At 46.1% G+C, this 25,908-nt stretch overlaps 2 protein-coding genes across 6 annotated transcripts; both read left to right on the top strand.

Moving 5' to 3' along the window:
* Window positions 1-719: 719 nt before the first annotated feature.
* Window positions 720-8,184, top strand: sesn2 (sestrin 2). Of its 3 annotated transcripts, none has more exons than XM_041903439.1 (11): window positions 720-1,574; window positions 2,532-2,597; window positions 2,716-2,904; window positions 3,119-3,301; window positions 3,393-3,656; window positions 3,749-3,875; window positions 3,973-4,088; window positions 4,234-4,317; window positions 6,162-6,268; window positions 6,386-6,530; window positions 7,465-8,184. In XM_041903439.1, the coding sequence occupies exons 1-11, from the start codon at window positions 1,215-1,217 to the stop codon at window positions 7,549-7,551; spliced, it is 1,728 nt and encodes a 575-aa protein (XP_041759373.1). In that variant the 5' UTR covers window positions 720-1,214; the 3' UTR covers window positions 7,552-8,184. The 3 variants fall into 3 exon arrangements, with proteins under 3 accessions (XP_041759373.1, XP_041759374.1, XP_041759375.1); XM_041903441.1 differs by lacking the exon at window positions 720-1,574 and adding an exon at window positions 1,920-2,063; XM_041903440.1 differs by lacking the exons at window positions 6,162-6,268; window positions 7,465-8,184 and having other exon boundaries at window positions 6,386-6,477.
* A 1,946-nt stretch (window positions 8,185-10,130) lies between these two features.
* yrk (Yes-related kinase) lies at window positions 10,131-25,172 on the top strand. Of its 3 annotated transcripts, none has more exons than XM_041903438.2 (13): window positions 10,131-10,401; window positions 18,901-18,942; window positions 19,047-19,289; window positions 19,438-19,540; window positions 19,639-19,737; window positions 19,826-19,929; window positions 20,277-20,426; window positions 22,436-22,591; window positions 23,289-23,468; window positions 23,556-23,632; window positions 23,819-23,972; window positions 24,055-24,186; window positions 24,349-25,172. In XM_041903438.2, the coding sequence occupies exons 3-13, from the start codon at window positions 19,070-19,072 to the stop codon at window positions 24,555-24,557; spliced, it is 1,584 nt and encodes a 527-aa protein (XP_041759372.1). In that variant the 5' UTR covers window positions 10,131-10,401; window positions 18,901-18,942; window positions 19,047-19,069; the 3' UTR covers window positions 24,558-25,172. The 3 variants fall into 3 exon arrangements, with proteins under 3 accessions (XP_041759372.1, XP_045082019.1, XP_045082018.1); XM_045226084.1 differs by lacking the exon at window positions 22,436-22,591 and adding an exon at window positions 22,140-22,304 and having other exon boundaries at window positions 10,132-10,401; window positions 19,050-19,289; XM_045226083.1 differs by lacking the exon at window positions 22,436-22,591 and adding an exon at window positions 22,140-22,304 and having other exon boundaries at window positions 10,133-10,401.
* Window positions 25,173-25,908: the final 736 nt, after the last annotated feature.

The following is a 25,908-nucleotide window of genomic DNA, read 5'->3' as shown; positions in this document are numbered from 1 at the left end:
TGTATAGTATCCCCCCATAGGCGGCCTGTGTGTGCACCCTGTTAAGTCTTCCCCAAAGGCAACTTGTATCTCGTCATCCCTAGAGGAACAGGACATCAGTTCCATCGATCCTTTTGTTGTTATGTGTCTCTCCCTGCATCTCTCACTCTCATCTCTTCCTTTCCCCTGTTGTCACCATACGAAGGTATCTATTTTGTATGGAATATATATATATAAAGGTAATTTAATATAAGATTGGTCTTAAAGATACATGTGTTGATGATTTTTTAAAATGACATTTCAGGAAGTATACATTGTTAATATAAGTGGAGAAGGTATGATACAACGGAAGTCATCATGATCATGAGCTACGCAGTGTGAGGAACAGTGTTTACTGGGAGTACTTAAGACACACACCCCCCCCTGGGGGAGGATATGAAGGTTGAGGTGCTGAGAATAAAGGTTGCTGTGTGTCCTAACTCTCACTACTTTCATGAACACCAAACCCTACACCGAAAGGCAGTCTATCCCCATAATTAGAATTTCAACAGCAGCAAGTATCCAAATAGATGGAACAATGGGCAACAAATCAAGAATAAAAACGTACATAGTTAACTAATTTGACAGTACCTAATGCATATTACAATATCATTATCATATTGTGAGGGAACACCCCTTCAGAATGAAGAATGCATAAACCGCCGATTTTTTAAACAGTTTATCTGTGACGTCAGTGGTCACGCTGAGGTAGAGGAGTTGATACCGGCGAAAGGAGAGATGACGAAGTCACCAAACTTCTCCATATCTGAACGATTACCCGGACAAGTGACAAATATCTGTCAAGTATTCGATACCAGTAACCTTATATAATGGAAGTATCTTGCTGCAGACTGTTTCGCTGTTTTGATCCGACTCAAATTGACAACGATGAACAACTTGCTAGCCTTCGGTAAAGTGCCCGTGCTCGAGACATTAGCAAGCTAGCCTCAAATCAAATGTGTTGTCATTACTTGAGAAAAAAACCGTCGATTTGAAACAAAATCTGTGGGGATTACTGCCGACTACGGTCTGTTGACGAAATCTGACTGAATTGTGCAAACCTAGATGCTAACTAGCACATCAGTATTCGGTAACCAGCGCTAACGTTATCTAGCTAGCTAGCTAGCTAGCTAGCCAGTTAGGGACAAGTCAAGACAAGACACGAGAGGGTTCTGTGCAGGTTGCTATATTATGCTATGGAAGAGATGGCGCTAGAACCACTGACGGACGTGCTTTGCGAATGTAACGGAGGAAGAACCACCAACCCCGATGTCTCCAGACCTACAAGCCTACATTATCAACCAGAAGCTGTCGAGTCGGAACCCGAACTGGGGCCGAACCCGAAGAACTTTTCTCGGCTGTGCAGCAGGGACGAGGCGGAGAGGGCAGAGGCGCTGGAAGAACTGACCCAGAGCGTCATGTCCCGGTTGGGTCTGGACCGACCCGGTTCGGCTCGTCTCGAAAAGCACACTCTCCTGCAGCTGCTGCGGGTCTCCCGGTCCTGCCCGTTACCGGAGGTCCGCGAGAGGGCAGCGGAACTGCTGCGGACCGCACAGGTAGGGCTTGAGCTACAGAGAGACGGGTAGCTAGCATGGTTCCATATCAGTGCATTACACTTTATGGTTTGCCAGTTGCCAGAAACGTAAATTTTTGCCAGAGAGGAGCAAATCATTTACTCAATAGGTAATTGACCCATGTCATTAATCCAGCTATTTGATGTTTCTCATCAAATGACAAGATTGAGGAGTCTCCATAAAAGGTACATGAAATCATGATGAACGATGATAACCCCCAGTCCATGACAGTTCAGTTCACAGCTGTCATCTGTCAAACAGTTGCCTGTTTGTTTCATCAGACAGCAGAGCACGGGATGATGTAAGACTCTATGGCACGCCCCCTTTTAGCTCTTATCGAAACACCATGGCACGCTCCCGATGTATTACTTTACCGAAAGAAAACACAGATTTACCGGGGTCCTGTAGTTTTTAGCCGTTAACATAGTAGATATACTGCTGAGTTAACCTATTAATCAACTCAAGATGATGGTGAGTGTTTGGGAATGTGGATGGTTGCATATTATGAATTTGGTTCCCATTATAAAAGTTGTTGCTCATGTATCATCATGTTACAGTGTAACTTCAATTTGGGCTAACAGGGAGGGAGTTGTAACTGGCAGCTGATATAGTAACTAAATTTTTCTAGATGGCTCTGGCACAAGTGTTTGGGTCTACTTAAGCCTGCGTCATGGCATTGACATGGCTATAACATACTGTAGATAGAACAATGAGAGTCTAAGAATAAGAGCTAGAAATAAGGTGTTGTGTATTTGGTGGATCACAAAGAATGGAACCAGTATTTCTACTTCTCTATCCCTTTGGAGTGTAGAGAGACGTTTTTATTCCAGAAAATGTGTATGTTCGAGTTGGTGGCGGAATTGTTGTGCATCATTCGATATTGTTATTCATGGTTGCTCTCTCTCTCTCTCTCTCTCTCTCTCTCTCTCTCTCTCTCAGGAGCGAGGTGTTGAGATTCCTCAGGCTTTGGCCTCAGGTCCTAGTGCCTTCATCTCTGCACAAGAGGTACATGTTTTGTGTTTGTCCTGTGTGTGTTCGCAGGCATAAGTGTATGACTGTTGCAGTGAGTGTGAGTCTATCAGTCTGTCCATGCTCTTACTGTGTGTTTCTGACACCCTCTCAGATTTTGGAAGAGGGGCCAGATCAGGAAGTTCTGATAGAAGCCTTCCTCTCATTGGGCCGTTATGACCACATCACAATGGTGATGGCCCTTCACCCCACCTACCTCAGCTGCTTCCTGCGTACCCAGCATGCTTTGCTGGAGCTGGATGGCCCGTTGCCCCGCCCCTGGAGGCACTACATCGTTGTCATGGTGAGAGCCTGTACTGCCTAAACTGAACTATAACTTCACAGAATCACTGATCAACAAATTGCCTTGCATCTCGAATAATGACTTATTATGTAATTACCTTACTCAAGCTGATCCCCCCCAAACACACTGTCTGTCTGTGTCTAACGCTACTCTCTTTCTGCTTTCCCTCTCACCCTCTTTTTCTCTACTCTCTTCTCTCTCCCTCTCTCCCCAGGCCGCAGCTCGTCACCAGTGTTCCTACCTGGTCCAACAGCATAGTGCAGGGTTCCTTGAGGCGGGGGGGGAGGAGAGCTGGCTGGGGGGGCTACAACACACACACCCCAAAATACGCAGCCTACACACACTCAACAAGCTGCTGGCACACAGACCCTGGCTCATCACACAACAGCACATACAGGTGAGACACACACACACACACACACACACACACACACACACACACACACAGAGATATACAGTAATGGTCATCCACCCCCTCTCTCCTGCAGGAGTTGGTGTGTCCCGGGGTGGACGCTCGTTGGTCATTGGCTGAGCTGATCCATGCAGTTGTTCTGATGACTCACTCTCATTCGCTGTCCTCCTTCGTTTGGGGGTGTGGCCTACACCCTGAGCCCGACCACGTAGGAGGCCACACCTTCTGCCCGCCATCACCATCCAATTTTGTGCTAGGACATGCCTTCTATCCACACTCTCCATCCAATAACATGCCACGAAGCCCTCACAGTCCCATCCCCGAGGACGGCAAGCCGGAGGTGAGTTTTGAGATGCAGTCTAGGTCGCTGGATAAGTGACAACATGTAAATCAGTCACTAATTTTCTCTCTCTCCTTCTCCCTCTCTGTCAGGATGGAGTGATGGAGGTGGAGGTATTGATGAAGAGGATGGTGGAGTTACAACAGCAGGAGGAGGAGTGTAGTCCGGAAGAGATGATCACTCGCTTTGAGAGGGAGAGGAGCGAGAGCATACCTACTGGTACACGAACACACCTCCACCGCACATGTACACACACACACACAATCTCGTTCTGTGGCTGTTTTCCATGGCATTCTTTCTGACTTGGTGTGTGTAGCGGTGGTGCGGGGAGCCCCCTCTGAGTTGTTGTTGAGGTTGGTGGAGGATCCAGAGTTCATCTATGAAGACTTCTCCATCCGAGGAGAACAGTCACCTCCTACCATGAGAGCACAGGTCTGTGTGTGTGTAATGTGTATGTGTATAATGTTTGCATGTCTGATTATAGGACTTCTCATGGGAAAGCTATGGTTGTGGGTGTGCATATAAGATGCATATATAATAAGTGTGTGTGTGTGTGTGTGTGTGTGTGTGTGTGTAGGACTACTCATGGGAAGACCATGGCTTCTCCCTAGTGAACAGACTGTTACCAGACATGGGCCAATTACTGGAGGAGAAGTTCCAGGTACTACAACAACCACAACAAGCACCCTTTAATGTGTTAACCCTTCACCCCTAACATATTAACCAACATGCACATCTGGTTTGATACTGATGGAGTGATGTTCTCTCTTCTGTCAGGTTGATACTGATGGAGTGATGTCCTCTCTTCTCAGGTTGATACTGATGGAGTGATGTCCTCTCTTCTCAGGTTGATACTGATGGAGTGATGTCCTCTCTTCTCAGGTTGATACTGATGGAGTGATGTCCTCTCTTCTCAGGTTGATACTGATGGAGTGATGTTCTCTCTTCTGTCAGGTTGATACTGATGGAGTGATGTCCTCTCTTCTCAGGTTGATACTGATGGAGTGATGTCCTCTCTTCTCAGGTTGATACTGATGGAGTGATGTCCTCTCTTCTCAGATTGATACTGATGGAGTGATGTCCTCTCTTCTCAGGTTGATACTGATGGAGTGATGTTATCTCTTCTGTCAGGTTGATACTGATGGAGTGATGTTCTCTCTTCTGTCAGGTTGATACTGATGGAGTGATGTCCTCTCTTCTCAGGTTTATACTGATGGAGTGATGTTCTCTCTTCTGTCAGGTTGATACTGATGGAGTGATGTCCTCTCTTCTCAGGTTGATACTGATGGAGTGATGTCCTCTCTTCTGTCAGGTTGATACTGATGGAGTGATGTTCTCTCTTCTGTCAGGTTGATACTGATGGAGTGATGTCCTCTCTTCTCAGGTTGATACTGATGGAGTGATGTCCTCTCTTCTCAGGTTGATACTGATGGAGTGATGTCCTCTCTTCTGTCAGGTTGATAATGATGGAGTGATGTTCTCTCTTCTCAGGTTGATACTGATGGAGTGATGTTCTCTCTTCTCAGGTTGATACTGATGGAGTGATGTTATCTCTTCTGTCAGGTTGATACTGATGGAGTGATGTTATCTCTTCTGTCAGGTTGATACTGATGGAGTGATGTTCTCTCTTCTGTCAGGTTGATACTGATGGATTGATGTCCTCTCTTCTCAGGTTGATACTGATGGAGTGATGTCCTCTCTTCTCAGGTTGATACTGATGGAGTGATGTCCTCTCTTCTCAGGTTGATACTGATGGAGTGATGTCCTCTCTTCTCAGGTTGATACTGATGGAGTGATGTTATCTCTTCTGTCAGGTTGATACTGATGGAGTGATGTCCTCTCTTCTCAGGTTGATACTGACGGAGTGATGTCCTCTCTTCTCAGGTTGATACTGATGGAGTGATGTCCTCTCTTCTGTCAGGTTGATACTGACGGAGTGATGTCCTCTCTTCTGTCAGGTTGATACTGACGGAGTGATGTTCTCTCTTCTGTCAGGTTGATACTGATGGAGTGATGTTATCTCTTCTGTCAGGTTGATACTGATGGAGTGATGTCCTCTCTTCTCAGGTTGATACTGACGGAGTGATGTCCTCTCTTCTCAGGTTGATACTGATGGAGTGATGTCCTCTCTTCTGTCAGGTTGATACTGACGGAGTGATGTTCTCTCTTCTGTCAGGTTGATACTGATGGAGTGATGTTCTCTCTTCTGTCAGGTTGATACTGATGGAGTGATGTTCTCTCTTCTGTCAGGTTGATACTGATGGAGTGATGTTCTCTCTTCTGTCAGGTTGATACTGATGGAGTGATGTTCTCTCTTCTGTCAGGTTGATACTGATGGAGTGATGTTCTCTCTTCTGTCAGGTTGATACTGATGGAGTGATGTCCTCTCTTCTCAGGTTGATACTGATGGAGTGATGTTCTCTCTTCTCAGGTTGATACTGATGGAGTGATGTCCTCTCTTCTGTCAGGTTGATACTGACGGAGTGATGTTCTCTTTTCTGTCAGGTTGTGTGTGGTCTAACCTACAACAGGATGGCGATGCACAAGGATGTGGACACACACACACTCCGCAAGGCTCTCTGGAACTACATACACTGTCTCTACGGAATACGGTCAGTCACACACACACTAGACACACACTTGTATGTTCATAACTGTGTGTGTGTGTGTGTGCACCTGGGTTTGTCTGTTATACTGATGTTTTTTTAAATGTGTGTGTGTGTGTGTAGGTACGATGACTACGACTACGGAGAGGTGAATGTGTTATTGGAGCGAGGCCTCAAGATGTTTGTGAAGACGGTAGCGTGTCATCCAGAACAGACCACAGATAGGATCTACTCTGCCTACTGGAGACTCTTCAGACACTCTGAGAAGGTACACCACACACACACACACACACACACACACAGTCAGACACGCTACACAGTCAGACACGCTACACAGTCAGACACGCTACACAGTCAGACACGCTACACAGTCAGACACGCAACACAGTCAGACACGCTACACAGTCAGACACGCTACACAGTCAGACACGCTACACAGTCAGACACGCTACACAGTCAGACACGCTACACAGTCAGACACGCTACACAGTCAGACACGCTACACAGTCAGACACGCTACACAGTCAGACACGCAACACAGTCAGACACGCTACACAGTCAGACACGCTACACAGTCAGACACGCTACACAGTCAGACACGCTACACAGTCAGACACGCTACACAGTCAGACACGCAACACAGTCAGACACGCTACACAGTCAGACACGCTACACAGTCAGACACGCTACACAGTCAGACACGCAACACAGTCAGACACGCTACACAGTCAGACACGCTACACAGTCAGACACGCTACACAGTCAGACACGCTACACAGTCAGACACGCTACACAGTCAGACACGCTACACAGTCAGACACGCTACACAGTCAGACACGCTACACAGTCAGACACGCTACACAGTCAGACACGCAACACAGTCAGACACGCAACACAGTCAGACACGCTACACAGTCAGACACGCTACACAGTCAGACACGCTACACAGTCAGACACGCAACACAGTCAGACACGCTACACAGTCAGACACGCTACACAGTCAGACACGCTACACAGTCAGACACGCTACACAGTCAGACACGCTACACAGTCAGACACGCTACACAGTCAGACACGCTACACACACTCACTCAAAACCATCGCTATAAACTCTGTCCGTCTGTATCTACCTTTTCCTGTGTGTCACCTGTGTCAGGTGAGTTACTGACTGACCCTATGTCTTCCTGTGTCTCTTTCTCCAGGTCCATGTCAACCTGCTGCTGATGGAGGCTCGACTACAGGCTGCTTTACTATACACACTACGGGCTGTCACACGCTACATGACATGACCACAGGCCTGTCACACGCTACTTGACATGACTACAGGCCTGTCACACGCTACATGACATGACCACAGGCCTGTCACACGCTACTTGACATGACTACAGGCCTGTCACACGTTACATGACATGACTACAGGCCTGTCACACGTTACATGACATGACTACAGGCCTGTCACACATTACATGACATGACTACAGGCCTGTCACACGCTACATGACATGACTACAGGCCTGTCACACATTACATGACATGACTACAGGCCTGTCACACGTTACATGACATGACTACAGGCCTGTCACACGCTACATGACATGACTACACACAGTGAATGTCTGTGAATCAGACAGTTCAGATTGATCATAAGTCAATGTTGTGTTTATTCTGCTCTGTGTAATATGCTGCCTATTTTGTGTGTGTGGTTGGTTTTTGGACAATAAAACCTGCTATACATTATGCACCAACCAGAGTTAGGTTGATCCAGTCAATCAATCATCTCACTGTGTTAAACTATTACTGTACTAGCTACTGTGTTCACAGTGGCTGTTACGATTTAATGCTTCAGATCATACATAAGAAATTTGAATGAATGGTTCATGCATTTTTTATGTACAATAAAATGTATTTTGTTATCAAAATCATCACATGGTGTGAAGTTCCAGATCTCTATGCAGGCATACTTGAAGACCTCTGCAGTTCCAAGACTGGCCACGAGGTGGAGATAAAGGTCCACTCTTCTCTACTCTTACTGGCACCTCAAATTCGGAGTTTCATAGAACTTATTTTTATTTATTTAACCTTTATTTAACCAGGTAAGCCAGTTGAGAACAAGTTCTCATTTACAACTGCGACCTGGCCAAGATAAAGCAAAGCAGTGCGATAAAAACAACAACACAGAGTTAAATATGGAATAAACAAAAACGTACAGTCAATAACACAGTAGAAAATAGAACATCTATATACAGTGTGTGCAAATGTAGTAAGTTATGGAGGTAAGGTAATAAATGGGCCATAGTGCAAAAATAATTACAATTTAGTATTAACACTGGAGTGCTAGATGTGCAGAAGATGATGTGCAAATAGGCTGTGCGCTGTCCCATGTCTCCCGAGTGGGGCAGTCGTCTAAGGCACTGCATCACAGTGCTAGCTGTGCCACTAGAGATCCTGGTTCGAATCCAGGCTCTGTCGTAGCCGGCGGTGACCGGGAGACCCATGGGACGGCGCACAATTGGCCCAGCGTCGTCCAGGGTAGGGGAGGGAATGGCCGGCAGGGATGTAGCTCAGTTGGTAGAGCATGGCGTTTGCAACGTCAGGGTTGTGGGTTCGATTCCCACGGGGCGCCAGTATGAAAAAAAAATAATAATAATAACTGTAAGTCGCTCTGGATAAGAGCGTCTGCTAAATGACTTAAATGTAAATAGAGATACTGGGGTGCAAATGAGCAAAATAAATATCAATGTTTGATCCTGTGTGGTCCTCTGTAGCTCAGCTGGTAGAGCACGGCGCTTGTAACGCCAAGGTAGTGGGTTCGATCCCCGGGACCACCCATACACAATAATGTATGCACGCATGACTGTAAGTCGCTTTGGATAAAAGCGTCTGCTAAATGGCATATTATATTATTATTATTATATTATAATGTAAATAACAATATGGGGATGAAGTAGTTGGGTGGGCTAATTACAGATGGGCTGTGTACAGGTGCAGTGATCGGTAAGCTTCTCTGACAACTGATGCTTAAAGTTAATGAGGGAGATAAGTGTCTCCAGCTTCAGAGATTTTTGTAGTTCGTTCCAGTCATTTGCAGCAGAGAACTGGAAGGAATGGCGGCCAAAGGAGGTGTTGGCTTTGGGGATGACCAGTGAGATATACCTGCTGGAACGCATACTACGGGTGGGTGTTGCTATGGTGACCAATGAGCTAAAATAAGGCGGGGATTTGCCTAGAAGTGATTTATAGATGACCTGGAGCCAGTGGGTTTGGCGACGAATATGTAGTGAGGGCCTGCCAACGAGAGTTACAGACAATTATAACGAGTTCCCAACAGAATGGTGGCTCTAGCCTTAAAGAACAAACGGATACTATGCTGACAACATGGTTGTTATAGACCGTAGGCGAAGTCACACTTTACACAAACTTTAACCTCTTCCTGTAGCACTCGCACCTCTCCAGATGCAGAGTGTCTGTCTCTTTGGTAGGAAGGGATCAGCTGGCTGGTACATGTCTATTCCTGGGCTCAGAGGTTTGCGAAGGCTACATCACCGAAGTTTTGTAAATTTACCGGATGATACGTTTGAACAATTTCTACATGAATTATGTTATTGAAAGTCAAAATCAGGACTTTATTCATACACCCATTCTGTTGCAAAACGTTTCGTCTGTTGCAACGTTTTGTAACAGAAATCGTTTACTCCAAAAGGAAAACGTTTTTCAACAAAAACGAGTTTCTATTGGAGAAATTCAGGTAGGTCCCTTCCCATTTAGTTCCGTTTGCTCTGTTTGCTTCCGTTTGGTTCTTAAATTGTAAACGGTTTCCGATGCAAGACGTAATTAAAAAGCCCCTGCTTCCTATTTTATTCTGTTTAAATTCCGTGAGAGTGACACACATCCAGGGTGCGCGCTTCGGAGTGGACCTCAGTCACTGCGCGTGTCAGTCAATCCAACCCTTCCGGACACAGAGAGAGCGCGCCGCGCTTCCACATCCCCTTCAGCGAGGAGCGCTCAGCTGTTTCCCAGCGCCCGCGAGCCACGGTCTCATCACGTTCTGTCCCGAGCGCCTGGAATTTTACCTCCCCAGTGCTGTTCACACTTTTCTCCGCCAGCCCCCGGGAATAACGGGCGACCCGTAGTGCTCTCCGGTAAGTCAGTCGATGTGTGTTTGTTACTGTATTTAGCAGTGTGAGAGAGTGAGTGTCAACCTCTGTAGCCTAAACTAAGTGTGGGTGTTTGTATGGCTAAGTAAAGAAATCTGTGTGTAGTAGTGTAAATTGTAACAAATATTGTTTTGCCTTACCCCTCAATATCTGTGCTGAGGCGGACACCAGTATGAATGCGCATCTCTCTCTCTCTCTCTCTCTCTCTCTCTCTCTCTCTCTCTCTCTTCTGGCCTAAATACCTGCTTTCGGTGCCCATGTGAGGGTTTCCCGGAGCTTGGCCACAGACCCACACACTCCTGCGCTTCTCTCACGCACACTTTTTAAAAAATCACTCTGGCATTTAACCAAACCAAAATGTTTGTGAAACCGTGTCCTTTTTGTTATTGCTGAATGAGTTTATTGAGAAACTTTGGCAATTATAAAAAAAAAAAAGGAAGTTTGGCCAGTGAAGCTTGAAGGGCTGAGAAAAATGGGGTGGTGCTTATGCCAGCAACACTTTCCTTCTCTTGTGCTGTAGCCTACAGTTCACACTGAGCCTGTCAAGTCAGTTATTTTGAAATCAAATTACAGAGCAATAATGTAATCGACTTTTAGGAGAGAAAAGGGAGCTGGGGCTTGAAACTTAAGGTCTGTGGATTACAGGGTGAGCGGCGCACTCTGTTCTGTGCCATAAAGATCCAGACCTCTTCGTAGTAGGCCAGAGGCAGGCTACAGTGGGTCTACAGTATGTCTGTTCTGTAGGCTATTCAGATAAGCCCTATTCATTGTAGTTGGTAGGCTAGAGATCAGCGCTACGCAAATTCAGACGTGGAGGACTGCTTGTTGTCCCTTCAGGTTTGGTACTAGAGAGAGGAGAAACCGTGGAAGATGTAGGGAGGGAGAGAGAGAGACGTGATTAGGCTATCCGAAGCCTGGCTCCATCACTTCTTGTTTCTCTACGAGTTCACTTCCTGCCATTAGCCCCTAGGCCGTGTGGAAGGAAGTGGGCATGGCCTAGCTGTGTGGCTGTAAACTCCGCTTTCCCACCAAGACACAGCTGAGCTACTACAGAGAATACTACTACAACCTTAACCCAATCTGGAGGTTAGAGAGGTGCACCAGTAAGTGGAGGGTTGCTGGTTTGAATCCCAGGTCTGATGGGGGGAATGTGTCTGATGTGAAGCAGCAGCCAAAGGGTTACCTCTATCAGAATCACAGGTGCCACTTACTGCCATTGTGCACTTCGTTTCAACTTTCAAACACTTTTTATCTGTCAGTCTTTCTTTGACGCACACGGAAACCTTTTTTCACTCTATCGCTCCATTTCTCTCCCTTTCTCTCTGGAGGAGGATGTAATGACATCATGTGGAAACAGGAAGTCCCTGAGACACCTGACTTCCCAGAACTTTTCCATCCCCCCCTCCACTACATTACTCTCTCTCTCTTTCTGTCCCCCACCTCCCACTGTTCCTCTCACTATCCCCCTCTCTGCGTCTCTCTCTCTCTTCCTGCTTCTGCCTCTTTCTGCCCCCCCTTCTCTGTATATCCCCACTATTCTCTATTCCTCTCTTTCGCTACATTGAAGGTTATGCTTTGAGAAAAATAAATGTTGGGCTCAGTGACAGCTCACTTCCCAGTGTCCTATCACTCCTGCTCCACTCACACTCTGCATCCTGTGGTGTTTCCTGTTAACCAGGAGAGAGGGAGTAGTGAGTATGGATTCTAATTCTGTATACCAACCGAAACTTACAGCACATAGCTGTGTGTTCCTGCTGTGAATGCCCTGCTGGGAGCCGTTTATCTGTAGTAGATGGGGAAGGAAAGGGTGTGTCTGTGTGTTTGGATGTTTGTGAGGGTGATGAATGAGGGTGATGTGTGTGCAAGTCTACTATGAGTTTTCAGTCCTGAGAAAATTGTTTATGTTTGAAAACCCCCTCCATGTCCCTTAGCTAGCATATGTAGCAATTTTAGGTGGGAATAGCCTGAGTGGGATTTGAACCAGTGACCTTCTAACTGTTGGAGAATATGCCATGTTAATACACTAATTCACTCTACAAGGGTGGCCGACCCTCCGGCAGGAAAGATACTAGGTGTGCAGGCTTTTGTTCCACCCCTGCTTTAACATGAGTCTACTAATCAGCTTCTCATTCGAACCTTGATTAGCTGAATCAGGTACAATAGAGCAGGGCTGTAGCAAAAGGCTACACGCCTAGTATCTTTCCTGCAGGAGGGTCGGCCACCCTTGTAGAGTAAATTAGTGTATTAACATGGCATATCTCCAAAACATTATTTAGATATAGTGTTGCTTCTTTTTTCATCTATACAAATGTCTGTTTAGTACAGGGTTTCACCCACAAGAGAAAGCGAGAGAAAGAGTGTGTTTATATATCTAGTTAGGGCAGAGCAGAGGGAAACTGTAGTTGTGGTTACATTTACTCTGGGCTAATCAGGCCTTATTTTAACTATGACAGCGCTTCTGAGAACTGCAACGCTCACACCAGCCATACACTCACACTTACATACACACACACTCTCACTCACATACCCTCACTCACATACACACACTCTGACTCACATACAGTACACACAAACTCAGACACCCAGGCCTGTACCAGCCAGACGTAACCCCATATAGTCTCCTAGCTCAATCATTTTCAACCTCCAGTCTGTGGGCTAGTGTCAGTCGGGTCTGTGTGTGTGTTGCTTACCAGTCCATCAGACAGTCATCTTACACCTCAATAATATCAGTTCTCAAGCTTCAGAAGTTACACACACTCTTGTAGATGAATGGTGTCTTCATTTCACAAGCAGCCTGCCTTAGTAAACTCAAGTGCCTCATGAACTCAACAATAGAGAAGGAGTTATTTATGAATCATGTCAAAGTTCAATGTGTCTGACCTTACCAGAGAGACGGGGAGATGGGGGGAGGAGGAAAAGAGGGGGATAGAGAGACGAGAGTGACAAAAAGTGGAGTTAGAGAGTGACGGAGAGGGAGAGAGAAAGGAACACCGAGGTTATGAAGGGGAGGAGAGAGGGAGAGAATGTAAAACATCAAATAATGCACGCAGAGCAGAATTAGGCTGATGCCCGCTAATGATCAAAATCCAGAAAAGCGCCATTAAATTCTACAACCAACTAAAAGGAAGCAATTCCAAAACCTTCCATAACAATGCCATCACCTACAGAGAGATGAACCTGGAGAAGAGTCCCCTAAGCAAGCTGGTCCTGGGGCTCTGTTCACAAACACAAACGGACACCACAGAGCCCCAGGACAGCAACACAATTAGACCCAACCAAATCATGAGAAAACCAAAGGATAATTACTTGACACATTGGAAAGAATTTACAAAAAATGCTGTTTAGACTTGCTATTGAGAAAGGCCGCCGTAGGCAGACCTGGCTCTCAAGAGAAGACAGGCTAGGCTATGTGCACACTGCCCACAACTTCCTGCTAAATGTATGTATTAGAGACACATACAGTGGGGAGAAAAAGTATTTAGTCAGCCACCAATTGTGCAAGTTCTCCCACTTAAAAAGATGAGAGGCCTGTAATTTTCATCATAGGTACACGTCAACTATGACAGACAAAATGAGAAAAAAAATCCTGAAAATCACATTGTAGGATCTTTAATTCATTTATTTGCAAATTATGGTGGAAAATAAGTATTTGGTCAATAACAAAAGTTTCTCAATACTTTGTTATATACCCTTTGTTGGCAATGACACAGGTCAAACGTTTTCTGTAAGTCTTCACAAGGTTTTCACACACTGTTGCTGGTATTTTGGCCCATTCCTCCATGCAGATCTCCTCTAGAGCAGTGATGTTTTGGGGCTGTCGCTGGGCAACACTGGACTTTCAACTCCCTCCAAAGATTTTCTATGGGGTTGAGATCTGGAGACTGGCTAGGCCACTCCAGGACCTTGAAATGCTTCTTACGAAGCCACTCCTTCGTTGCCCGGGCGGTGTGTTTGGGATCATTGTCATGCTGAAAGACCCAGCCACGTTTCATCTTCAATGCCCTTGCTGATGGAAGGAGGTTTTCACTCAAAATCTCACGATACATGGCCCCATTCATTCTTTCCTTTACACGGATCAGTCGTCCTGGTCCCTTTGCAGAAAAACAGCCCCAAAACATGATGTTTCCACCCCCATGCTTCACAGTAGGTATGGTGTTCTTTGGATGCAACTCAGCATTCCAAACACGACGAGTTGAGTTTTTACCAAAAAGTTCTATTTTGGTTTCATCTGACCATATGACATTCTCCCAATCCTCTTCTGGATCATCCAAATGCACTCTAGCAAACTTCAGACGGGCCTGGACATGTACTGGCTTAAGCAGGGGGACACGTCTGGCACTGCAGGATTTGAGTCCCTGGCGGCGTAGTGTGTTACTGATGGTAGGCTTTGTTACTTTGGTCCCAGCTCTCTGCAGGTCATTCACTATGTCCCCCCGTGTGGTTCTGGGATTTTTACTCACCGTTCTTGTGATCATTTTGACCCCACGGGGTGAGATCTTGCGTGGAGCACCAGATCGAGGGAGATTATCAGTGGTCTTGTATGTCTTCCATTTCCTAATAATTGCTCCCACAGTTGATTTCTTCAAACCAAGCTGCTTACCTATTCCAGATTCAGTCTTCCCAGCCTGGTGCAGGTCTACAATTTTGTTTCTGGTGTCCTTTGAGAGCTCTTTGGTCTTGGCCATAGTGGAGTTTGGAGTGTGACTGTTTGAGGTTGTGGACAGGTGTCTTTTATACTGATAACAAGTTCAAGCAGGTGCCATTAATACAGGTAACGAGTGGAGGACAGAGGAGCCTCTTAAAGAAGTTACAGGTCTGTGAGAGCCAGAAATCTTGCTTGTTTGTAGGTGACCAAATACTTATTTTCCACCATAATTTGCAAATAAATTCATTAAAAATCCTACAATGTGATTTTCTGGATTTTTTTTCGTCAGTTTGTCTGTCATAGTTGACGTGTACCTATGATGAAAATTACAGGCCTCTCTCATCTTTTTAAGTGGGAGAACTTGCACAATTGGTGGCTAACTAAATACTTTTTTTCCCCACTGTACTTCCCTCAGATTACACAGATCTGAGAATAAACTCCCATATCTAGTGTGCAATCACAGCAGCAAGATTTGTGACATGTTGCCACAAGAAAAGGGCAACCAGTGAAGAACAAACACCATTGTAAATACAACCTATATTTATGTTTACTTATTTTCCTTTTTGTACTTTAACTATTTGCACATCATTATAACACTGTATACAGTGAGGGGAAAAAAGTATTTGATCCTCTGCTGATTTTGTACGTTTGCCCACTGACAAAGAAATGATCAGTCTATAATTTTAATGGTAGGTTAATTTGAACAGTGAGAGATAGAATAACAACAAAATAATCCAGAAAAACGCATGTCAAAAATTTTATAAATTGATTTGCATTTTAATGAGGGAAATAAGTATTTGACCCCCTCTCAAGCAGAAAGATTTCTGGCTCCCAGGTGTCTTTTATACAGGTAACGAGCTGAGATTAGGAGCACACTCTTAAAGGGAGTGCTCCTAATCAGCTTGTTACCTGTATAAAAGACACCTGTCCACAGAAGCAATCAATCAATCAATCAGATTCCAAACTCTCCACCATGGCCAAGACCAAAGAGCTCTCCAAAGATGTCAGGGACAAGATTGTAGACCTACACAAGGCTGGAATGGGCTACAAGACTATCGCCAAGCAGCTTGGTGAGAAGGTGACAACAGTTGGTGCGATTATTCGCAAATGGAAGAAACACAAAATAACTGTCAATCTCCCTCGGCCTGGGGCTCCATGCAAGATATCACCTCGTGGAGTTGCAATGATCATGAGAACGGTGAGGAATCAGCCCAGAACTACACGGGAGGATCTTGTCAATGATCTCAAGGCAGCTGGGACCATAGTCACCAAGAAAACAATTGGTAACACACTACGCCGTGAAGTACTGAAATCCTGCAGCGCCCGCAAGGTCCCCCTGCTCAAGAAAGCACATATATATGCCCGTCTGAAGTTTGCCAATGAACATCTGAATGATTCAGAGGAGAACTGGGTGAAAGTGTTGTGGTCAGATGAGACCAAAATCGAGCTCTTTGGCATCAATTCAACTCGCCGTGTTTGGAGGAGGAGGAATGCTGCCCATGACCCCAAGAACACCATCCCCACCGTCAAACATGGAGGTGGAAACATTATGCTTTGGGGGTGTTTTTCTGCTAAGGGGACAGGACAACTTCACCGCATCAAAGGGATGATGGACAGGGCCATGTACCGTCAAATCTTGGGTGAGAACCTCCTTCCCTCAGCCAGGGCATTGAAAAGGGGTCGTGGATGGGTATTCCAGCATGACAATGACCCAAAACACATGGCCAAGGCAACAAAGGAGTGGCTCAAGAAGAATCACATTAAGGTCCTGGAGTGGCCTAGTCAGTCTCCAGACCTTAATCCCATAGAAAATATGTGGAGGGAGTTGAAGGTTCGAGTTGCTGTCACGCCCTGGCTCTAGGGACTCTTTTAAGTTGAGCCAGGGTGTGTAGAGTTTATGTTTTGTGCTCGTTGTGTCTAGTCTAGTTTTTGTATATCTTTGTTGGCCAGAGTGGTTCTCAATCAGAGGCAACGAGTATCAGCTGTTGCTGGTTGTCTCTGATTGGGAACCATATTTAGTCAGGTGGTTTTCCCACAGTGTTTGTGGGATCTTGTTCCGTGTTGGTTTGTGTTTTGCACCTGTGGACGTCACGTATCGATTTGTTGTTTTGTTCGTGTATTATTTAATAAATAAGTATGTTCACCTTCCACGCTGCGCCTTGGTCCTCTATATCCGACGATCGTGACAGTTGCCAAAAGTCAGCCTCGAAACCTTAATGACTTGGAGAAGATCTGCAAAGAGGAGTGGGACAAAATCCCTCCTGAGATGTGTGCAAACCTGGTGGCCAACTACAAGAAACGTCTGACCTCTGTGTTTGCCAACAAGGGTTTTGCCACCAAGTACTAAATCATGTTTTGCAGAGGGGTCAAATACTTATTTCCCTCATTAAGATGCAAATCAATTTATAACATTTTTGACGTGTGTTTCTGGATTTTTTTGTTGTTATTCTGTCTCTCACTGTTCAAATAAACCTACCATTAAAATTATAGACTGATCATTTCTTTGTCAGTGGGCAAACGTACAAAATCAGCAGGGGATCAAATACTGAAATATATATTTGAAATATCTTTATTATTTTGGAACTTTTGTGATTGTAATGTTTACTGTTAATTTTTTGTTTATTTATTATTATCTATTTCACTTGCTTTGGCAATGTAATGAGAGTTAGTTAGTTAGTGTGAGAGAGAGTTAGTTAGTTAGTGTGAGAGAGAGTTAGTTAGTTAGTGTGAGAGAGAGAGAGAGTTAGTTAGTGTGTGAGATAGTTAGTGTGTTAGTTAGTTAGTGTGAGAGAGTTAGTTAGTTAGCGTGAGAGAGAAAGTTAGTTAGTGTGAGAGAGATCAACAGGAACTCATGGAGAACAATGACCACAGAGCTGCCTTGCACACAACCCCCCCCCGCCACCCCCACTGTGTGTGTGTGTGTGTGTGTTTTAATTTGCCTAACCTGAAGACCACCATATTGGTCCAATGCTGTTATTTGTATGAATGGCTCATTAAAGGATGACCTTTGGGAGCAACAGTACAGTGAGCTGACGTTCCTGTTTTCTTCTCATAGCAGAGAAACACAGCATAGACAGGGAGAGTTGTGTGTGATTTGGGGGCAGTGGGATTGCAGCTGGCGTGGGCAGATTGTGTGTGTGTGGATGGATTGTGTCCTGGGCTTCCAGAAAAAGGGGGGAGCCATCAGAGGGGTGGACAGGAAACTCTAACAGGGCTTACTTCCTGTGGCTCTCCTGATGGCCGACCAGATAGAGGGTGTTTGTGTGTGTGTGTGTGTGTGTGTTGAGAGTTCCTGTGAAATGTTGTTGTAAACTAAGCAGCAAGCATTGAAATGTGTTTTGGATTGCGTCCATCACCGTCATGTTTTAGTAGTTTTGAGAATGTTTGGTGATTTTTAGAGGATGTGATTGTCAGGAATCCCACATTTCTCAGGAATACAATTTCTCACAACGTAAAGAAAAAATCCTATGAGCAACTGAAACCTCTGCCATGACCGCCAGACTTGAATGACACAGGAGGGAGTGTGCTAGTGTAGCAGGACATCAGTGCTGGTCCTGTAGAGTGAAGATCCTGACTGTTTCCTTTTAGCTGCCATTTTATTCTTCCTGAACTCTGCTGTGACTTCTTAACTCACTCCAAAGCTGGAGGTAAACTGAGTTAACACACACACCAGTGGTAATGATAATCCCTGAGTCAAGTCTCACTGTGTCATGTTCTCAATGTTCATCAAACCACAGACACGCCCATTGTGGTGAAGCAGATATATGGTCTCTTCCTCAGAGGACTGAAAAGGGAAGTGGCTAACCTCTCTCTCTCCCCCTCTCCCTCTCTGTCTCTAGTTGCGATGGTGACTGACATGATCTGACAGTGGAAGACAGTAGGTGAGAAACTCTGCCCTTTTTTACCCTCCATATCACTTCCTCCTTCACTCTTCTCTCTTTCTCTTCTTCCCTCTCTCTCTTATCTAACTCCCCCCCTCTCTCAGCAGTGATAGTCTCTGTGGTTATTATGGGCTGTGCCCACTGTAAACAGAAGAAGGCTGCAGCCAAGGCTGCTGCAGCCGAGCTGTCTGACCCGTCTCCTAGCAACAGCCCTGATGGTACAGCATTGGCCATGCCCCGTTATCATCCTGGCCCCACCCACCCAACAATACCTGACTTCAACAAGCCATTTGGCTCCACCTGTTTTCCTAATACCAACGCACAACCCTGCGCAGGCGGCATCACAGGTACAGATTGATGGCTTCAAATAATTTGTTGTGTGTCTATGTAGGACTTATAATAGGTTAATGAAGGCTTCATTAAGCCTTTAAATGAGTTGTTTGTTTTTAAGTGGTTGTATGATGTATACATACTGACTGTTGTGTGTATGTGGAGGTGGAGGTGTAACTCTCTTCATAGCATTGTATGACTATGAGGCTCGTACTGAAGATGATCTGGCCTTCCAGAAGGGAGAGAAGTTCCACATTATCAACAACACGTGAGATTCACATTACAATTCCAGAATAAATTGCAGATAGTGGCTTTCCAGGTCAAATCAAGTGTCTGCTCCCTCCAATGTGATGATTGTCTCTACAGAGAGGGGGACTGGTGGGAGGCCCGGTCGTTGGACACAGGGAACTCAGGATACGTCCCTAGTAACTATGTAGCTCCTGTAGACTCCATACAGGCTGAGGAGTGAGTATACACACACACACACACACACACACACAAGAACATCTGCTCAATGACTAATGGGTAAATGTTTGTGTGTGTGTTTTGCCAGGTGGTATTTTGGGAAGATGGGGAGGAAGGATGCAGAGAGACAGCTCCTGGGACAGGGGAACCCCCGAGGAACATTCCTTATCAGAGAGAGTGAAACCACCAAGGGTACGTACACACCTGTACTCAGAAAGTGTTCACACACATTTGCTAAAAGTTACACAAAACTTTTGAAGGTTTCCCAGACACAGATTAAGCCTAATCCTGGACTAAGAAGCACTTTCACTGGACAATCTCCATTCATCTGGGTCTGGTCAACTGGCTCTAAGAGTATTAGATGTGTGGTTATCACACATATGTATATGTAGTCATAAAGGTATTAATTCTCAAACACATCTCAGCACAACTGTGATTCTGTTCATTCATACTTACTCATTCTCTTGTGTACAACTTCAATTTTAGAATCCTCAGAGTATTTAGAATCATTTTCTGTTCTCTTCCTCCCCTATCTCCAGGTGCCTACTCTCTGTCTATCTGTGACTGGGATGATGGTAAAGGTGACCACGTCAAGCATTATAAGATCAGAAAGCTGGACAATGGAGGATATTATATCACAACACGCACACAGTTCAACACCGTGCATCAACTGGTGGAGCACTACACAGGTGAGAGAGCCTAGGGGGTAGGGTTTAGGGGCTAGGGGTGAAGTACCTATCTTAAGGTCTGTGGGTAAAGTGCCTAGAGGGTATGGACTAGGGTTAAAGTATTTAGGGCCTAGGGGTTGTTTCTGGATGAGGGCTTTCTCTCCATGGTCAAGCCTGCTGTAATTCAGATCCCTCTTTTCCCCTCTCCTTTTCCTGGTGTCTGTCTGCCCTCTGGTGGTGCAGTCTGGTATAGGAGCTACTCTGCTCTGTACTGTGTGTGTGCTCCTTTCTGTGTCTGTATGTCCAATATCCATTCTGGCATACTAAATATGATCAAGGAATGTATTAGCCAAGCACACTAAATAAGCATAAGCAAAATTGGCTATTGGTTTGCATGGTGTGTCAGTGATTTTGTTTGTGTGTCTAAACTGATGTGTATTAGTAAAATGTGCGAGTAATTTTTAGTAATCCAACTAAAGTACTGTAGTCAGTTGCTTTTTATGTTCTATATGTGTTTGTTGCTTTTGTGCCTCAGCAATTTATCTCTCCCTCCCCTCTTCTCTCTCTCTCTCTCTCTCTCTCTCTCCACCTCTCTCTCTCTCCACCTCTCTCTCTCTCCACCTCTCTCTCTCTCCACCCTCTCTCTCTCTCTCTCTCTCTCTCTCTCTCTCTCCACCTCTCTCCCTCTCTCTCCACCTCTCTCCACCTCTCTCTCTCTCTCTCTCCACCTCTCTCTCGCTCCCCCTCTCTCTCTCTCTCTCTCTCCCCCTCTCTCTCTCTCTCCCCCTCTCTCTCTCTCTCTACCTCTCTCTCTCTCTCTCTACCTCTCTCTTTCTCTCTCTCTCTACCTCTCTCTTTCTCTCTCTCTCTACCTCTCTCTTTCTCTCTCTCTCCACCTCTCTCTTTCTCTCTCTCTCTCTCTCTCTCCACCTCTCTCTCTCAACTCCACCTCTCTCCACCTCTCTCTCTCTCCACCTCTCTCTCTCCCTCCCTCTCTTGCTCTCTCCACCTCTCTTGCTCTCTCCACCTCTCTCTCTCTCTCTCCACCTCTCTCTCTCTCTCTCCACCTCTCTCTCTCTCTCCACCTCTCTCTTTCTCTCTCTCTCCACCTCTCTCTCTCTCACCTCTCTCTCTCTCTCTCTCTCTCTCCCTCTCTCTCTCCACCCCTCTCTCTCTCTCCACCTCTCTCTCTCTCTCTCTCCCCCTCTCTCTCTCTCTCCCCCTCTCTCCCCCTCTCTCTCTCTCTCTCTCTCTCCACCTCTCTCTCTCCCTCCCTCTCTCTCTCCACCTCTCTCTCTCCCCACCCCTCTCTCTCCACCTCTCTCTCTCTCTCTCCACCTCTCTCTCTCTCTCCACCTCTCTCTCTCTCTCACTCACCACCTCTCTCTCTCTCCACCTCTCTCTCTCTCTCCACCTCTCTCTCTCCACCTCCCTCTCTCTCTCCACCCTCTCTCTCCACCTCTCTCTCTCCACCTCTCCCTCTCTCTCTACCTCTCTCTCTCCACCTCTCTTGCTCTCTCCACCTCTCTTGCTCTCTCCACCTCTCTCTACCTCTCTCTCTCTCCACCTCGCCACCTCTCTCTCTCTCTCCACCTCTGTCTCCACCTCTCTCTCTCTCTCTTTCTTTGTCCCTTGCTCTTGCTCTCTCCCTTATTCTGTCTGCCTGTCTGTCTTGCTTCATCTCTTTCTTTTTCTCTGTCTCTCTCTCTTCCACCCCTCTCTCACCCACCTCAGAGCGAGCGGCAGGTCTGTGCTGTAGGTTGATTGGCAGCTGTAGGCGGGGCATGCCTAAGCTAGCCGACCTATCGGTGAAGACCAAGGACGTGTGGGAGATTCCCAGAGAATCTCTACAGCTGATTAAGAAGCTGGGCAACGGGCAGTTTGGAGAAGTCTGGATGGGTAGGAAGTTCTGTGTCTTTGCATGCCTTTTCATCTCATTTCATCTCCCTCCCTCTACCCTTCCCTCTATCCCTCCCTCCCCTCTCCACTCCTACCATCCCCCTTCCCCCTCCACCCCCTCCCTCCTCTAGGCTGTAACGATGGGCTGTGTTACTTTCTGACCACGCCCTGTCCCAATGCCACACCCCTCACCCTGGGGCTGGGGCGGGATGCCTGGGAGGTTGCCAGGGAAACGCTGGCCCTAAACAGGAAGTTGGGCCAGGGCTGCTTCGGAGACGTCTGGATGGGTGAGACTAACTGTCAATCAGTCACCTTCTTATACTGTAGGTTGAGACTGACGCACACACCACCTACAGTCTAGCGCAGGGATCGTCAACTAGATTCCGCCGTGGCCCGTTCATTTCAAACCTTGCTTACATTTGTATACGATCACGTGTCTCTCTGTTGTGCATGGGAATACTTAAGAAAATAAATCTTAAATCAAAATCCCTTAGAGCTGATTTCCTGGTGTTTTTACAGTCTTTTATGTCTAACAATGAAAATTCTACACAACAACAAAAAAACTTGGGGGGCCAGTTGGGAAACCCTGGTCTAGCACTATTCGCAACTGTGTCCCAGAAGTACTTGTCAGTGTCTGGGATTATTCCCAATCCGGTGCTAATGTGGTGGTGTGTGTAGTGCTCTCTATTCCCACGTCCAGCTGTGTTCCCAGTTTCCATTCCAGTGCTGTTCTGTGTCAGTGTAATAGTCTCTCTGTGTGTCCGGACCAGGGGGTAGCCAATCCTATTCCTGGTCCAGCTTCATGTGCTGCGGAAGCCCCATGGTGGTACTCTCTCCTCCCCTTCCTTATCCCACCCTGCCTCCTCCATGCATGCACTCTGTACAACTCTGTCTGTGTGTGTGTGTATATAATTGTGTGTGTGTGTGTGTGTGTGTTTCTGCCTTTATGTGTGCGTACTGTATACCTATCTGTGTGTGTGTCAGGTATGTGGAACGGTACCACCAAGGTAGCAGTGAAGACATTGAAGCCAGGCACCATGTCTCCAGAGGCCTTCCTAGAGGAGGCTCAGATCATGAAGAGACTGAGACATGACAAACTGGTGCAGCTGTACGCAGTGGTGTCTGAGGAACCCATCTACATCATCACAGAGTTCATGAGCCAAGGTACTGTATGAAGCACATGCATATGCAAGCAGAGCCACACACACACACACACACAATTATTTCTGAAATTAAAACTGTGTATTTCAGGAAGCTTACTGGACTTCCTAAAGGATGGGGAAGGAGGGAATCTGAAGTTGCCTCAACTGGTGGATATGGCTGCACAGGTAAGAACACACACACACACACACACACCATCTTCGCTGTCCATCAATGCGCCTCTTGTGGTTGGGCAGTGGTTTAGTGCATCTGGTGCTGGTGCCACTTCATGTGGCTGTGGAGGCCGATGTGGGAGTCATGTGGGGTTGGATGGCGTGCACCTCTAACCCTTCCTCCTGTATGTGTGTGTGTAGATAGCGTCAGGCATGGCGTATATAGAGCGTATGAACTACATCCATCGTGATCTGCGAGCGGCTAACATTCTGGTCGGTGAAAATCTGGTGTGCAAGATCGCTGACTTTGGTCTGGCCAGACTCATAGAGGACAATGAGTACACTGCCAGACAAGGTAGAAGAGTTACTGTATTAGGATTTTGATGGGAAAAGGGCTTCATAAATACATTTGATTGATTGAATGATTGATTTTACAGGAGCCAAGTTCCCCATCAAGTGGACAGCTCCTGAAGCAGCTCTGTATGGGCGCTTCACCATCAAGTCTGACGTGTGGAGCTTTGGTATCCTGCTCACTGAACTCATCACAAAGGGACGCGTGCCTTACCCAGGTACGGGGGTGTAGGTGTCTCCTACTCTATCGGCCTTCTTTTTTCCAGCCCTCTGTCTTTCCATCTGTCTATGATGGATATAGGATGTTGTGTTACACAAAAAAACATCTATCTTTCTGTCTCTCTACCTCCCTCCCTCTCCCTCTTCCTTCTCTCTTCTAGGTATGAATAACCGTGAGGTCCTGGAGCAGGTGGAAAGGGGGTACAGGATGCCCTGTGCGGTGGGTTGTCCTGCCTCCCTCCATGAGCTGATGGTGCAGTGCTGGAGGAGAGAGGCGGACGAGAGACACACCTTTGAATACCTGCAGGGCTTCCTGGAAGACTACTTCACTGCTACTGAACCCCAGTACCAGCCTGGAGAGAACCTGTGACCACGCACATGCACACACATGCACACACACGCACACACACACACACCTACGTGCGCACACAGACACAAGTGTTCACAGACAGAAACACAAACACACAACCTATACATACTGTAAGCCTTATCTACTATATGTTGCTGTCTACTGTCAGGGCAGAGCAATCAAACACGAGCCAGAGTTCTTCCTCTGTAACCTTTCTTAAACCTGATATTTTGACAACCCTGGTTTTTTATTTAATGCTTGTATATCAGTTTGTATCTTAGCTAACACCTGGGGTCTGTTCAGCAGGGTGCAATGTTTCAGAATGTTCAGATAGACAATCATATCTGTTGTATACAGTATATTTCTATCAGGTAGAATAGGGGATTGTGACAGCTCTATTCGTTACATTTCTATGTGCTATGTTCTGACTGTTTCACCTCTCTGAATCCATGCATGTTCTGTATACAGCTTTCTGCCAATGGGAGGGCCAGGCAAAGTGTCACACGAATGCTCAGAGGTCATATAGGCGAAAGGTGAGAGGTCGGAGTTGGGACCGTGAGCATGAGTGTTGGTTTTTATGATGATTGTAACTTTTCTGTTGTTTCTGTGCCTGTGGTAAAGTTATTTTCCACAATACATGTGTGTCTTGTTTCCTTCGTTTCTAAGTCTAGCCTGCAAACACATATGTGTCTTTACTCACAAACACAGACACATGCACACACATTCTGACTGTCTAGTGTGGTCAGTCTACTTCAAATTGTGTCTCTCCCTCCTATGGTAAGCTTGTCTGCTGTTTTATCTGTGTGAGCACCCAGCACTGACCATTATAACCATAGGGTTATAAACGGTTATTATAAATTGGGTGGTTCGAGCCCTGAATGCTGATTGGGTATGACAAAGCATTTATTTTTGCTGCTCTAACTACGTTGGTAACCAGTTTATAATAGCAATAAGGCACCTCAGGGGGTTTGTGGTATATGGCCAATATACCATGGCTAAGGGCTGTATCCAGGCACTCCGCGTTGCGTCGTGCATAAGAACAGCCCTTAGCCGTGGTATATTGGCCATATACCACACCCCGTTGGGCCTTATTGCTTAATTATAAACTGGGTAGTTTGGGTCATGGATGCTGATTGGCAAAAACAGCATTTGAGCAGTGTCTATATCAGACAATATACCACGGGTATGACGCAAAAATCCTTGTTTACTGTTCTATTATGTTGGTAACCAGTTTATAATAGCAATAAGGCACCTCTGGGGTTTGTGTTATATGGCCAATATACCACGGCTAAGGGCTGTGTCCAGGCACTCGCTTCCTGTTATGCTAAGATCAGCCCTTATACTGCATTCATAACCAAGTGGGAAGGTGGTA

This window comes from Coregonus clupeaformis, chromosome 17 (assembly GCF_020615455.1).
Source record: "Coregonus clupeaformis isolate EN_2021a chromosome 17, ASM2061545v1, whole genome shotgun sequence".
Taxonomy (NCBI): Eukaryota; Metazoa; Chordata; class Actinopteri; order Salmoniformes; family Salmonidae; genus Coregonus; species Coregonus clupeaformis.
This window is presented reverse-complemented; position numbering and strand designations above follow the sequence as displayed.

Coding starts and splice junctions, on each gene's coding strand:
- yrk (XM_045226084.1), top strand. CDS start 19,070: ATGGGCTGTGCCCACTGTAAACAGAAGAAGGCTGCAGCCAAGGCTGCT. Junction 19,930..20,276: donor AGAGAGTGAAACCACCAAGG/GTACGTACACAC, acceptor CCCTATCTCCAG/GTGCCTACTCTCTGTCTATC. Junction 20,427..22,139: donor ACTGGTGGAGCACTACACAG/GTGAGAGAGCCT, acceptor CACCCACCTCAG/AGCGAGCGGCAGGTCTGTGC.
- sesn2 (XM_041903439.1), top strand. CDS start 1,215: ATGGAAGAGATGGCGCTAGAACCACTGACGGACGTGCTTTGCGAATGT. Junction 1,575..2,531: donor AACTGCTGCGGACCGCACAG/GTAGGGCTTGAG, acceptor TCTCTCTCTCAG/GAGCGAGGTGTTGAGATTCC. Junction 2,905..3,118: donor GGCACTACATCGTTGTCATG/GTGAGAGCCTGT, acceptor CTCTCTCCCCAG/GCCGCAGCTCGTCACCAGTG.